At 34.1% G+C, this 14,909-nt stretch overlaps 1 protein-coding gene across 8 annotated transcripts in view; it reads right to left on the reverse strand.

Moving 5' to 3' along the window:
• The window catches only part of PHF14 (PHD finger protein 14), a 205,140-nt gene that overhangs the window by 135,785 nt on the left and 54,446 nt on the right, over nucleotides 1-14,909 (reverse strand). For all 8 annotated transcript variants that reach the window (XR_014301283.1, XR_014301284.1, XM_082693323.1 and 5 more), the window contains 6 exons: nucleotides 11,713-11,859; nucleotides 10,811-11,081; nucleotides 10,389-10,495; nucleotides 8,934-9,029; nucleotides 6,814-6,917; nucleotides 4,749-4,880 (listed from right to left, as the gene is read on the reverse strand). Coding sequence is in view for 6 of the 8 variants with exons in the window: in XM_082693323.1 (XP_082549449.1) it covers nucleotides 4,749-4,880; nucleotides 6,814-6,917; nucleotides 8,934-9,029; nucleotides 10,389-10,495; nucleotides 10,811-11,081; nucleotides 11,713-11,859 (857 nt within the window). In the remaining 2 variants the exon portion in view is untranslated. The remainder of the gene's footprint in view (nucleotides 1-4,748; nucleotides 4,881-6,813; nucleotides 6,918-8,933; nucleotides 9,030-10,388; nucleotides 10,496-10,810; nucleotides 11,082-11,712; nucleotides 11,860-14,909) is intronic.

Consider the following 14,909-nt stretch of genomic DNA (forward strand, 5'->3'; position numbering starts at 1 on the left):
TTTTTTTTAAGATTTTATTTCTTTAACTGAGAGAGCGCACACAAGCACATGCACATGAGTTGTGTTAGGAGAGGTAAGGGAGAGGCACAAGAAAGCAGACTCTACACCAAGTGTGGAGTCCTACACGAGGCTCCATCCTAGAACCCGGAGATCATGATCTGAACTGAAATCAAGAGTTGGCCAGCCACTTAACTGTTTAACCAACTGGGCCACCCGGGTGCCCCTAAGAGAATACATCTTAAGAGTCCTTATCATTAGGGGGAAAAAAAACAACAAACATTTAACTGTGTATTACAATGGATGTTAACTAAACTTACTGTGGTAATCATTTCACAATATATACATCAAATCATTATGCTATACACCTAAAATTAAAGCAAGGTTATATGTCAATTATCTCTTGATAAAAAGAAAGAGTTAATGGAAGAAGGGAAGGATAAATTATTAAGAAAAATGGGGGAGAAACCTATAAATTATTAACTGAAGGGTCTGTGCTATAGATTTTCTTTTCTCTTAAAAGAATAAACAAAGGTATACCCAAAGAATAAAAGGATATAATAAATATTACTCAATTATCTGTCAAATAATACTCTCCAGAATATTCAGGGTTTGGTTTTTTGGTTTTTTTTTTTTTTCCAGAATATTCTTTAATTAGAAAAGGCAAGAAAACTTCTGATCAGACGGTGATAGAAACATAAGATTACTCTAAAAGAAGTATCTATGGGGCACTCAATGGGTTAAGCCTCTGCCTTTGGCTCAGGTCATGATCTCAGGATCCTGCATTTGAGCCCTGCATTGGGCTCTCTGCTCAGCAGGGAGGCCAGTTTCCCTCCCCTCCCCCACCTGCTTTTGCCTACTTATGATCTCTGTCTGTCAAATAAATAAAATCTTTAAAAAAAAAAAAGAAATATTTATTATTTGAGCTACTCTAATAAATCAAACCCTTACTACTTCATTTATAGAGCTATCAGGCTTATCTGGGAAGAATATAAGGCAGTGTGCAACAATATATATTTAAAAAGGAACAAACCAAAATAATAATATAAACTAAGAGTAAGACAAAATAAATTTCAAACAATGGGAGTAAGTAAAAACAAAATGGAGCCTAGATCATACCTTCATTAGCCTCTTTATCCCTTGCCAAATTCCTCACCCAACTAGCATTCTCATCTGATTTGCCCATTCCTAACCCAACATAAAAAGTCCCTGGGTTTTTCCCTCTCCTGATCCTGGACAGCTAAGCATTATTGGAGAAAGATCAATTAATCACACTTATTAAACCAATTCACAAACATTCTTTAGTATATAACCTCAGCAAGTCATCTGTGATTTTTTTTCCAACAAAACTATCGGAAACTATCTCCTATCTTCTTAAGCCACCATCATCATCCCAATTAATTGCTTTCCCTTTCCACAGACTGCTTCTATTTCACTGAAAAGTCAGAGCCTGTCTAATGTGAGCTTATTCAACTTTCCTACTTTTCATCAATAATTACCTCTGTATCTTTATTCTTTCCTGTCACATGTCTTAAATTAGTCCAAGATAAGCAGTGAACTGAACTATTGTGGTATGGACCAAACAGAAAGCATCCAGATCTCAAACAAGTAACTCCCAAAAGTAGTACAGGAGGTGCTTAGAACAGTCTGCCAAGCAGAATACGCTATTTGAGAAGGGAAGATTGCATAGTAATTTTGGCTAGCAGTGAACATAAGGGGTATATAGTAGAAAGGGTGTTACCAAATACACATAGCATAAAGACAAGAAAAGGAGTAATTGGTGACGTTCAAAAATGTGTACCAGTAGGATCTGTATAAATCTAAGCCAATAATGAGCCCAGTCATGAGATAAGGGTATAGGAACCCTTTCCCTAAGACAAAAGGACCTTTCTAGGACCTTTTTTCCTAAGAAAAAGACTAAGAACTAAATGAACCTAGGCAGAGGTTAGGCAGTAGTGTGCTAGTAAATTTCTAATGCCTAATTCTCTATGGGAAAAAGTCTTTATTTATAGCATTTGCTAATTTCTGTATCATGCATACTACTAAACATGGTCAATTTCAAAATACCAATATGGCATCAGAGAATGCAGAATGGGTAAAAAATGTATAGTAGCATACCATTAGACAGTTTTTCTACCATACATATATAATAGACTTAGGCAAAGAGTAAAGGTAATAAAAAAATACTTGGGAAGTGAAATTGCTTCAATACTTATTATCTTTAATATAACTTCAAAATTAAACTGAAAATGTTAAAAAGCAAAAAGTACCTCTCACAACTGAGATACACTAAAGAAAAATACAATTCCATGAAACTTACTCTAAAACTAAAACACTCAATTAAGTGTTAAGCAAAACTAAGTTGACTTCAGAGGACAAAAGAAATTTGATTATTAAAAACTAGAAGAGGGGGCACCTGGGTGGCTCAGTGGGTTAAGCCGCTGTCTTCGGCTCAGGTCATGATCTCAGGGTCCTGGGATCGAGTCCCATATTGGGCTCTCTGCTCAGCAGGGAGACTGCTTCCCTCTCTCTCTCTCTCTGCCTGCCTCTCTACCTACTTGTGATCTCACTCTGTCAAATAATAAATAAAATCTTTAAAATAAAACAACAACAACAAAAAAACTAGAAGATATAGAAGACTTCACTTTGCCATGGTATTAGCTTCTTCTATTTTAAAACACTGTAACCAATGCATAGGACCCTAAGTAGTTTTAGGTCTTTGGGGGAGACCATTCCCTAAAACATTCCAGGCAAGGCAGTTTATGTGAAGTTCTTCCAGAAACTTACTGGAAACCAGAGCTCTGCAGGCAGAGCAGTATTAGAAAAGTTCATAACTGCACATCTCCATGTCAAAGATCATGACTAGCACACTAGCCCTGGAGACTATCAAACAGGCTTTCAATTTATAAACATCCACTTATAGGCCATCTGGTTGGCAGTTTTTTGGGAGTCTGACTCTTGGTTTTGGCTCAGGTTGTGATCTCAGGGTCATGGGATCAAGCCCCGCATCAGGCTCCATGCTCAGTGGAGTCTGCTTAAAGACTTTCTCTCCCTCTCCCTCTACCCTTTTCCCCTGCCATGTGCACAAGCGTGCTTGCTCGCTCGCTCGCTCTCTCAAATAGATAAATAAATCTTTTTTAAAAAGGCAAAAAAAAACCACCCACTTAGGACAGTTATTAACACTGCTGGCATTCTAATAAGCCACAGCATTTTTTAATAAATTCTGGTTTCAAAAGCACAGATATAACATATATATATTTATGCCCTCCATTATACTTGAAAAGGGAGGACTAGTAGGACTCTCTCAAGACACACTGATAAAGAACACTATGAGGGATGCCTGAGTGGCTCAGTCAGTTAAGCATCTGCCTTCAGCTCAGATCATGACCCCAGGGTCCTGGGACCAAGTCCTGCATCCAGCTCCTTGCTTAGTGGGGAGCATGCTTTTCTTTTTGCTTGCCACTCCCCCTGCTTGTGCACTCTCTCTCTGACAAATAAATAAATAAAATCTTTAAAAAAAAAAAAAAAAAAGAACACTATGAAAAAGTATTCCTGTGAAAATGGTGAAAGAATGTAAGCTTCCCAGTAAAATAAACAGAGATGCTTTACAACATAAAACAATAAGGTTAAAAAACATGCTTACTGTGTTTGACAAACACACAACTTTTCATATAGATTAGCATTTAAGAACCTGGGGTCTACTCTTTTCTAAAAGTAGAAAGATCGGCACTTGGGTGGCTCAGTTGGTTAAGCATCTGCCTTCAGCTCAGATCCTGATCCCAGGGTCCAGGGACTGGCAGGAAGCCTGCTTCTTCCTCCCCTCCCTGGTCATCCTCTCTTACTATCTTTGTCACTATCTCTGTCTCTCTCTCCAATAAATAGAAAATAAAAATAAAAGTAAATGTAGAAAGGCAATTTGCCTAAGAAGAATACTGAGATTTATTCCAAAACTTTCCGTGTTCTACATTCTTCCTATACAGAATCATCATATTAAAACTGATTTGTCTCTCCCTTGGACTAAAATTAAGGAAAGGATAAAATTCATCATACATAAGCTTTTATCAAATATCTGCAGTAATGTAATATACCTAAGTTAATGAAAAAAATTAAAAACATATGTCAAATGTTTCTAGATTGGTTGAACATAAATATAACTAGCACAAATGAAAAATACTAAAAGTAAAGCCTTGAGTGAAACTATTTAAAAATATTAAACCACAATAAAAGGATGAGTAAGGAGGCAAATTCCTAATAAATTCATTCAATTTCAAAATAAAAATAAAGCATTTCAGAAATTCGTATAATAAAGTAAAATACAACTAATACAGGAGAAAGAATTCATGCTTTAACCATTGCTAAGATACCACGATAGCTTCAATTAACTCAATATTCATTTGTCAAACAAACAGATACAGATTTATTTATATATTATAATAAATATTTATGACCAAAGTGTTCTTACCACAAAAAAAGACAATGGAAACTAAGTGAAGTGATGGATATGTCAGTTAGTTTCATTATGGTGATTACTTCACAATGCATACGTATATCAAATCATTAAGTTGTATATCTTAAATATATATAGTTTTTAATTGTCAATTATACTTAAAGTTGGAAACACATTTATAAAAAATCAGTTAAAAAATTTGCTGAAAACTTTATTGTGAAATAATACGATGTAACATCATCTTACACTGTTGAAACACAGAGCAAACCATTTCTAATGTTAAAATCTCTTTCATTTTACTTACCAGTAACTGTTCTTGGTCTTCCTTGGCATCCTCGTAAGAGGAGGGTCCAGACATCCAAGGTGGTAATGAAGTTTACAGGTATCACACAATAAAAGAAGATGCTGATCGTGGTTCTTCTTACAAATTCCACAACTTTGAATAAAGGCAGCAAATAAAGGATTAGAATAGTAGTAATCTTAGTGAACAGCTATTCATAGCATATTTTTTTAATTTCAAAATTTCACCTTGATTAACTTAAAATTTCTTCTGTTAAAATCAAATGTCTTCTCATAACACATACTTTTTTATAATGTCACTACTTATTACATCAAAATATGTTTGAGACTATAGAAAAATAGCTGGATCTAATATAAATATTCCTCTAGAGTCAAACCTTTCAGAGAAAGGCATATATAAGATAGTATTCTCAACATCATCACCATCTCAATTTTAATTATCACTTAAACTCATTTAATATTAGCTTAGTTTTTCTCTAGAAAGGTAGCTATTAAACAAAAAACTTCCCAATTTTTTACTTCTCTAAAACTACCAAAGAAGTTAACTTACAAACAAACTTCAGTTTATTTCCTATCATTAATTACAAACTTTTCAAAGAGTCTTAAACATAAAAATAAGCTAAATTTATAAGTAAGACTCTTTCCAAAATCTGACTCTGAGTCTTAAAAATATACCAATTGATATTTATTGCAAAGAATGGGGCGTTTTACTATTGGTGTTAACTGCTACTTCGATTTTTGTTTGTTTTCAAGGAATTCAACTTCTCTTGTGCAAAACAGCAACATAACCACTCCTAGAGCACAAGCCCTTGACCTGAAAATCTAGGTCTTTTTTATACTGGGAACATAAAGAGTGAAGTTGAAAAGTTGAGAATCTATAAGAGCCATCCATCAACATACAGAAACAATGATATTTGAATTTTTAAATTATCCTAGAAAAAAAATCATATAAATGTAACAACAACAACTAATATTTTATCTCAATGTTGCTCAGAGTCAAAAAGGAAAATCATGTAAAATACATTCTGGAACAAAAATGAATGCAGTGATAAGTCAGAAGCACTGTGTTATGTGTGATGGTTCCAAATGAACCAACTTTGTTTAGAAAAGCTGGGCTGAGAATGTGCTAGTCTGCATACTGTACACTAAAACACTAGTTGGCTTTTCCCACATTTCAAGGAAGTCAACTGCTATTACCTACGGAGGAAGCCTCCAACCAAGAATGAAAAATAATTATGGAGATTGATGTTATTACTCCTGCTATTCTCAGAAGGGAAGAAGTTGTGGGGAGAATATTTATGTACTTATATAAGTATATATAGGTATATATGTGAATATATACATTTGTATGTATATATACATACATGCATACATAAATACACTAGCATCTTCTAACTTTCCCCAGTTAATATGTTCAGTTACATTAAAAAAGTAAGATCCCAACCTATTCATATACGGAAGGAAGTCCAGGCTATGTAAAATTACTATAAATGGTGAACACTATAAACTACTGAGACAAGTAAAAAAAAAAACACACTTATGTAAATAAAATTATTACAACTGAGCACAGAAAAAAATATAGACAGATTCAAATCCAGAAGTTTTCTTCATCATCCACCACTGTACAAAGGCAGGAATTGAGACTGTATATGATAACTATCACCACTTAAAAACACATGCAAAGCTCTAGAACTCATTTAAGTAAAATAAAATATAAATGTATATTTATATATCCTTTTAATTATTTAAGAAAATTATTATCTACATTATTTAAAGTCACTTTCCAATTCTCCAAAGAGGACTGACTATTCACTTCCACGGAACTTTTGGAGATACATCTCCACCTATTTAAAGGATATAAGTTACTTATTAAAAGAGAGCAAAAATCTCTTCTGTCATTCAACCTAAAAAGCATCTTTGATGAAAATATTCACAAAATGGACTTCAAATGCATTTAACATAAATTCTAGTATGGACATAATTCATTCAGAAATATCTGAAGCACCTTGTTATTAAAAGCACGAGTTTAAAAAAAAAACACAATATTAACTTGTCATGTTATTACTTGCCTATAAAGTACTGCAGGAAGGATAGATGTCTTTTGTGCGCCTCCTTCTTTTTTACTTGGCTTTCTCTCCTTGGGTGCTCGCAAAATTGCCGGTATGTTCAACTTCTATTGATTTGAACAAATGCAGTTTATTTTGTTTTAAACAAAAAATATAAAGCAACATTCTCCTCTATTTGCCACTCAAGTCAACTAAATATGCTAGAATTGTGAGGGAGAAATGTTTTACCAGCTATTACACCAGCAAAAAAAAATTAAAATGAGTTTCTTTGGTTACTTCCATTAGAAACCTATAATTAGGGGCACCTGGGTAGCTCAGTCATTAAGCGTCTGCCTTTGGCTCAGGTCATGGTCCCAGGGTCCTGGGATCCAGCCCCACATCGGGCTCCCTGCTCTGCAGGAAGCCTGCTTCTCCCTCTCTCACTGTGTCTCTCACTGTCAAATAAATAAATAAAATCTTTAAAAAAAAAGAAAAATTATATAATTATATAATTACATACTTTGAATTTTCGCTGAAACACTAAAATATTATGAGAATTAAACTTCTACTTCAGCTTTGAAAAGTGAAAGACAAGGACAATCATTTAAGAGCTTAAAAAAAAAAAAGCCTCACACAATATACTTGACAAGAAGAATATTGAAGCCGTTTATTTTCCTCAGCATCTCAGCTACATTGGTGCTCCATAGGTTAATTAGAAAAATTATCTTATTGGACCAAACTCTCCACAAAGTGAATGAGATTCTTTTTGGTCTTCTACTAATCTGTAGTATGCTGGCTTCTGAGACAGCAACCATCTATCAAAGTCATTTCTCAGTGGCCCGGTGGGCCGGCATTTGTTCAACCAACTGTAAAAAAGTGTCATGCAAATGGTACAAATGAATTCTACTTCTGTGTATTTTACATTTACACAAGGAAATGTGTGAACTTCTGTTAAGAGTCATTTAATAAATGAAAATACCCTTTTATGGTAGATAATTTTTTACACTAAGTAAGAGATTCTTAAGAGACAGTCTTGCAAATCAAACCAAAAGATAATGCTAGCTTGGTAAATAAACTAATAATAGTCTTGTACTCAACATTAACTTCTCTAAATATCAAACACCAGAATCTCTCAAAAATCCATCAACAACCTATCAATAGAAATTTCAATTCACCAAAGGTGACTACTCATTCTCACCTCTTAAATTATGTTATTCATTTTAATATAAGCCACATACATCCTGTTCACAAAAGAAGCATCTTTATAGCTATCATAGCACAATACATATCAGTATTTATTATCTTCTAAAATATTAAGTCTACATGAACTGTATGATAAATTTGACCCTTCTTAAACCTCTGAAACAAGTACCATGAAAAATATCTCTTCGTTGATAAGCCTCCTTCACAAATAAGATTACTTTCATTGAAAAAGGACCACAATGAGTCTAAAACATCTCTTTTAAAATAGAATTGAAATTACTTGAATGAATTTTTAATTTATGTGTTATACACACAGTACTAAAAAAAAAACATTCAAAGAAACTACTATTTGGCAATGATTCTTCTTTTCAACACCAAGAATTTTAATAGGGTAAAAATGCTCAAGGATAAAATAATTTTTGTCATTATCCCAGTGATATTTACTGCAGGTAAAAAACTATCCTTTAACATTAAAGTTTCAAAACCCATCTCTTAGGCAGCTCAAAACTACATCAATATAAAAACGAATTTCTCTAGTTTGCCTTTTAAATTTTACACTTAAAAAGAAGGAACTAAATATAACAGAAGAACAGGATAGGGAAAAAAATGTGGCAAGGAGTCTAACTGTTAAATCAGAGATAAGAATTTGATAGGAGTAACTTATGCTTCTAATCTTAGCTTCATCTCAAACGACAGGTCAATTAGTTAGAGCCAATGAAAAAATTTCGTAAACAAGATAGCTGTTCAAACAACCAAATTAGAGTACAGGTTCTCAGTAGGAAGCTTTCAATGCTCTAGATGTATTTCAGGCATTATCTTACCACAGAGGATTAGTTGCCCCTAATCAAACAGAATTTTTTAGTTAGGAAAGTTGTATCAGAAATCTGATCTTTGAAAATAACAGAGTAAGAATAGGAGACAGCAATTGGAAAGAAACTAACCTGCCCTGTGATTCTGCCTAGTAAGGCCCATATTCCTTGCCCTTCGCTTCGAAGTTTTCCATTCAGATTCTGCAGTTCTTCTAAAGATTCACATAGCTACAATGTAAATAATCCAAATCAGTAAATGAATACAATATAATACAATACAATACAAAACATGGGGAAATTTAAATAATTTATCAACAAATGTCCAAGAGTATCTGTATTGCTAGTCTGTATTTTTAAACATATTTAAGTCACAATACCCTGAAGAGCAGGCTATCCAATTATTGAATAAGCAGTACCAATAAGATGTAAGCATTTTGTTTCATGTTAGCATTTTTACCGATAATAATACCTATATTTATCAAACCATTATAGTTTACTAAATAATTTCAAACACATTCTTCTAATTAATCCTTGAGTCTATGAAGATGCATTTCCACCATTTTTTCAATGAGAAAACTAAGGATCATAGGGTTTCTGTGACTTGACCAAAATAAAGAACTAGCAAGAATCCCCAGGTCTTCTGAATATAATCCCAGTACTCTTTTCTTTCACTACAGTGTGGCTGATATTGGAAACGTATCTCTTACTAATTTTTTATTGCTTAAAATGTTATCTAACAATAAGTCAACATCAGCTTTATATGCTTATGTTACTTATTACCTAATATTTTAGCTACAACTTTCTTTTATAGGATATTTCTTTTGATCTCCCTCATCATTACAATGAAGATGTAGAATGAAAATTTAAATTGGGAGGTATTTTTCTTTTTTCTTTTTTTTTTTTAAGATTTTATTTATTTATTTGACAGACAGAGATCACAAGTAGGCAGAGAGGCAGGCTGAAAGAGAGAGAGGAAGAAGCAGGCTCCCTGCCGAGCAGAGAGCCCGATGTGGGACTCGATCCCAGGATCCTGGGATCATGACCTGAGCCGAAGGTAGAGGCTTAACCCACTGAGCCACCCAGGCGCCCTGGGAGGTATTTTTCTTAAATCAAAAGTAACATTACAAAACAATTCAAGATAAAACTAGTGATTTAAAGGGAGTTTCTAAGTTTTCTACAAACTTAGAAAAAGAAGTTCTATAGTACACTAGTTAGGAACAAGGGACGGAGACTGTTTGGCCTCAAATCCCAACTATGACTTGATTAGCTACATGAGTCTAGGCAAATAACTTCACCTCCCTAGGATTCAGTTTTCTTCTCTAAAAATGGGAGCCATAATTACAGCTCACATAAAACTGAGGTGAAAATTATATCAGTTAATGTATGTAACGTGCCCGAATTGTACATAGCACATAGGAAGTACTTAGTGTTATGGATGATAATGAAGCCAGTAAGAGTAGGAAGTGTGGAGAAGGGCCTAAACACTTCATAATAATTTCAAAATAAGACATAAATAGAAATTCTCTAAAATCACAAATGACATCATCAACAGGTCTATGATCTTATGTTGTTTTGTAGCCAACTTACCTTATTATATTCCACATGAAGTTTTTCCTGTTCATTCTCTAATTTATCCTTTATATTCTTTTGTTCAGCCATATTTTCCTGAATTTGAATCATGCGCATATTTCTCTCTATTTAAATTAAATATCCAATTTTACTTTAGTAGAAAATAAAAACTGATATACAAAACACACACAACGGAAGAAGCTAGCCATAAAGATGATCACATGGATAATTTTACATTGTTTACAATACTTTAACCCTATTCACAAACACAGGAACTCAGCATTTTACAACAACCTACAACTTATTAGGAAAATAAATATGCTTTTTATTTAATATATGTAGCATGGCTAATGAATTTCTAAAAATTGACAGTATAACAAATATTTCTAATAGCAAATTGTTCTCATTGACAATGTGCATATATCAGTGTCTATACTGACCAAAGTAATAATTCACAAAATCAGCAGTGAGAGCAGGTTGCTTATGCTTTCTCCTTCCGTCCACACTAGAACTAGTATCTGAATTGTCCACTGGAAAGATATCAGTACTGATCCCCATTAGCTCTGCTTTCCGCATCAGCTTACGAATGGCTGAAGCACTGCTAGTGAGTGGTCTGGGCAATTTTTCCCTTGGAACCCAGGCCTGAGGTCTGGTAGATCGAGCTAGTTCTGCTTTGGCACGATACTGCTGAAGCCGGGCATTGATTCTTGCCTATAAAAGAAATGCATACAAATTTTAAAAGATACTAAAATGTAACATATTCCCTCTGATTTCTACTTGCATGCTTAGAGAAAGTACAGAATTTCCCATATCAAGGCAAGTTATACCTATCCACAGTTATTAAGATACACTGTATTATTCTTGGGTTACAATAAAGTAGGTCTACTCCTAGTAATTATTCTAGGACCTAATCTATGATCAGATTTGTCAGAACTAATTTGATTAAACAGAAATTTCTCTTTTCAGTAACTGCAAGTCTCTATAAATTCATCTTAATTTACCTAGAAATACATTTTAAAAGATAGGCAAACTGATCAGATCCTTTACATAAATAACAACGGATCAGACTGAAAAAACATACTGCACTGATAGAATAATTTCCTCTAAGTCACATTTTTCAATGTATTTGGAAATGCGCTTCATAAAAGGCTGCTCTGTTGACCAGATGAGGAGTACTCGTCAGCTACAAACTACACTCACCATATACCTTAATTACAATCCACTTCCTAGGTAACTAACCACATTTCATAAATATATTTCACATGTCGCCGGCACACACATATGAGAGCTTAAAATCCATAACCTTGAAAGAAAAAACATGATTTTGGCATGAATCCCATACCTGTGCTTCTGGTGACAGTTGCTTCTCCCTCTCTTGCAAAGACATTTTACAATAGGATTGTAGAGCCAAATAGTTTTTTCTCTTCCATTTTCTGTCTAACCTATCTGCATGCTGCTTACAATAAGCAAAAAATGGATCTGCTATATCCTATACAAAAAAAAACAGAAGGGTGGAGGGAACATTTTTACTACAAAGGGTCATAAACAACCTAACATAAGAGTGAATATATCTTTTTTGAAGAACTTCCTACAGTGTTGATATTTCTAAGACAAATTATAAAAGTAATTTTTGCCCATAATGATAAAAATTGCTACTTTTGAAACTTAATCTTATATATAACTTCAAATTAACAACCACTTTTTTCTTTTAAGGGCCTTGTAGATTTAAAAAATACTGTAATCAAATCTTATGTATTATATTTAGTTAAACTTGTATACCTAAAAAATAAACACTGTTTAAAACAAGTAGGATTTTAATAATCTTAGGCATTATTAAATATTAAAGTTATGCATACACAGATTAATATTACAAGACAATATAACCAAAAAATACAGGGCTAGCCAACACACATAAGTGGAGCATTTTTAACTGGCTAGCAATGAATGCATGGACATATTCTACCCAGGACAAAAATGATTAAGAAAGCCAGGCCCTGTCAAATGAACACATTAGGTATCACCTTTAACTCTTTATATAACTCTAAAACCTCAAATGGAAAACAGAGCTCTCTCACAACCATCCTTCATGATACTAACCTAACGCGTTACTCTTTACAAAGAGTAGGGAAGGAAGGAAGGAAGCAGGGGGAGGAGAGGGAAGGGAAGGAATTTACTCCGTAAAAAACAAAAATAATTTGTAAATAACCAAAACATGTAAACTGCATTATAACTGCCAACAAAATAACAGGGAGTTCATTCTTTAGATCTGGACTAAGGAGGAGAAATAAAGATATGTTCTCCATATAGTTTTTATAGAAGCTATGTTAAAAGGGTGTCTTACTAAGGTGGGGTTTTACAATCCAAAGAGAAATCATGACACTAAAAAAGAAGCAAAGGAATAAGAACAGAATGGGACATAACAACAACAACAAATTTAAGATATCCTTAAAAATTAAAAAAGCACATGATACAATTCTGTAGTGTGATATCCACAGATGCCACAATATAGCACTGGGTAACATCACAGAATTTGGAAATACAAAAGCCTGGACACAGGCTTGGGTCAGCTCTGTAATATACAGGTTTTACAACTTTAAAAAAGTTTCTACACATCTCTGGGTCTCTTAACTCATTTGTAAAATGAATTTAATTATAACTACTTCATATAGTAATAAAGTAAAGTAACAAAAATGTAGGTAGGAGATTGTATTAACATACACACACATACACAGCTGCTGTCTCATGATATTCTAAACCTTGGTGACAGATGATAATAAATGGAAACAAAGATTGTATCAAACCTCAGACAAAATGGCCAGATCTAGAGAAGTATTTTATTGTTTTAAAGTAGGTAAGATTGAAACTGAGTCATCAGAAGTAGGATTCATGCTTGCATAGATGAATTAACATTTGGACCAAGACACTGAATTAAAAAAAAGACCAGTCATCTCTAGTCTAAGAGACCTGAAAAGGAACAGGTAACCCATATAACTTTTTAAAATTAATTAATTTGGGATTACAGGACAATAAACCTAATTCCAAGGCTAGAATGACCATGGGATTAATACTGCTCAGAGAATGAAAAGATATACCAAGCAAATATTAACTGTGACAGAAACCACTGTCTTCCAATATCTATTCTCCCCATCTTCCCCTTGGTAGAACCCTCTGAGTTTTTACCGGGTAAATGGTTACCCTGCTAGAAATGCTCTGCATTTAGATATGGCCATGTAGTAAGTTCTAGAAAATGAGATGGGTGAAAATTCCAGACTATGCCCTTAAAAGGAAACTGTCTACTCTTAAACTTCTCTTTCCTTCTTCTAATGGGTGAAGCCCAGTCAAAGTAGAGATAAATCCTCTCGGACGTGTAAGAAAGTACAACTGACTAAGGAAAGATAAAACAACAATAAAAAAGCACCTAATCCCTAGAATCAAACTCCCCTGAATATCAAACCAGTCTAGAATCTCGTATTAGAGCTAGTTCAACTTCTTCCTTCTTTAAACCGCTAGTTATTTGATTTTGTTAAACCAGTTAGTGTCCTAATTAATGTATTGTTTGACTTGGAATATCCTTTAAAACTGCTTAGAGAAATGAAACTTTTGAGAAAGGTTCCCAATGGAAAATGGAAAACATTTATCTGAATGCTACTATATGCCAGGCACAGGTGACTTTTATATACTGCCTCACTTATTCTATATCACTAAACTTCAGATGATTATTTTAATATCAATTTTATGGACAGAAAACTGAAAATGAGAGAGGTTAAGGTGCTGACCCAAGATCTATGACTCATAAGTAAGATTTCTCTTTTCCAGCCACTACCTGACTGATCAGATTCACTTAAGGAGGTCTCTAAAGAGAGATGAGTAAAGCCCAACTCTGGGAGATTTGGATTCAGTAAGTCTAAGGCAAAGGTTTTAAATGAGAATGCTTTGAGAAACAATACCAATAAATATAAATGAGTAAAGGAGGCTTCAAAGAAGCTAAAAAATTATAAGACAAAAGTAAATGATGTTGGTAGAAGGGGGAAAATAAATGAAGATAGAAGAACTTCAGGGCCTGTGACAAACTGGAATGTTCCACCTACAAAGGCATTCAAAAGCATACAAAACATACTGCTACCATTAAAAAAAAAAAAAAAAAATCCAAAGTCCTTCCCATGTTCTTCCAAGTCCTACCTGGTATTCTATGCAACTTCCTCCCCTCTTACCAATCCTAGTCCCTAACTCTGTACGAGCCATACTAGTCTCCTTGTTGATCCCCAAACCAAGCATGTTCCTATCTCAGGCTCTGTGTATTCTGTTCCCTCAGGCTGTCATGCACTCCTCTCAAATAAATATATGTCCACTACCACCTTCCTTACATATTGTTATAAAATGTCATGTTAAGGGGTGCCTGGGTGGCTCAGTGGTTTGAGCCTCCGGTTTCGGCTCAGGTCATGATCTCAGGGTCCTGGGATCAAGCCCCAAACTGGGCCCTCTGTTCAGCAAGGAGCCTGCTTCCCCCTCTCTCACTGCCTACTTGTGATTTCTCTCTCT

This window comes from Mustela nivalis (assembly GCF_964662115.1).
Source record: "Mustela nivalis genome assembly, chromosome: 12".
NCBI lineage: Eukaryota > Metazoa > Chordata > Mammalia > Carnivora > Mustelidae > Mustela > Mustela nivalis.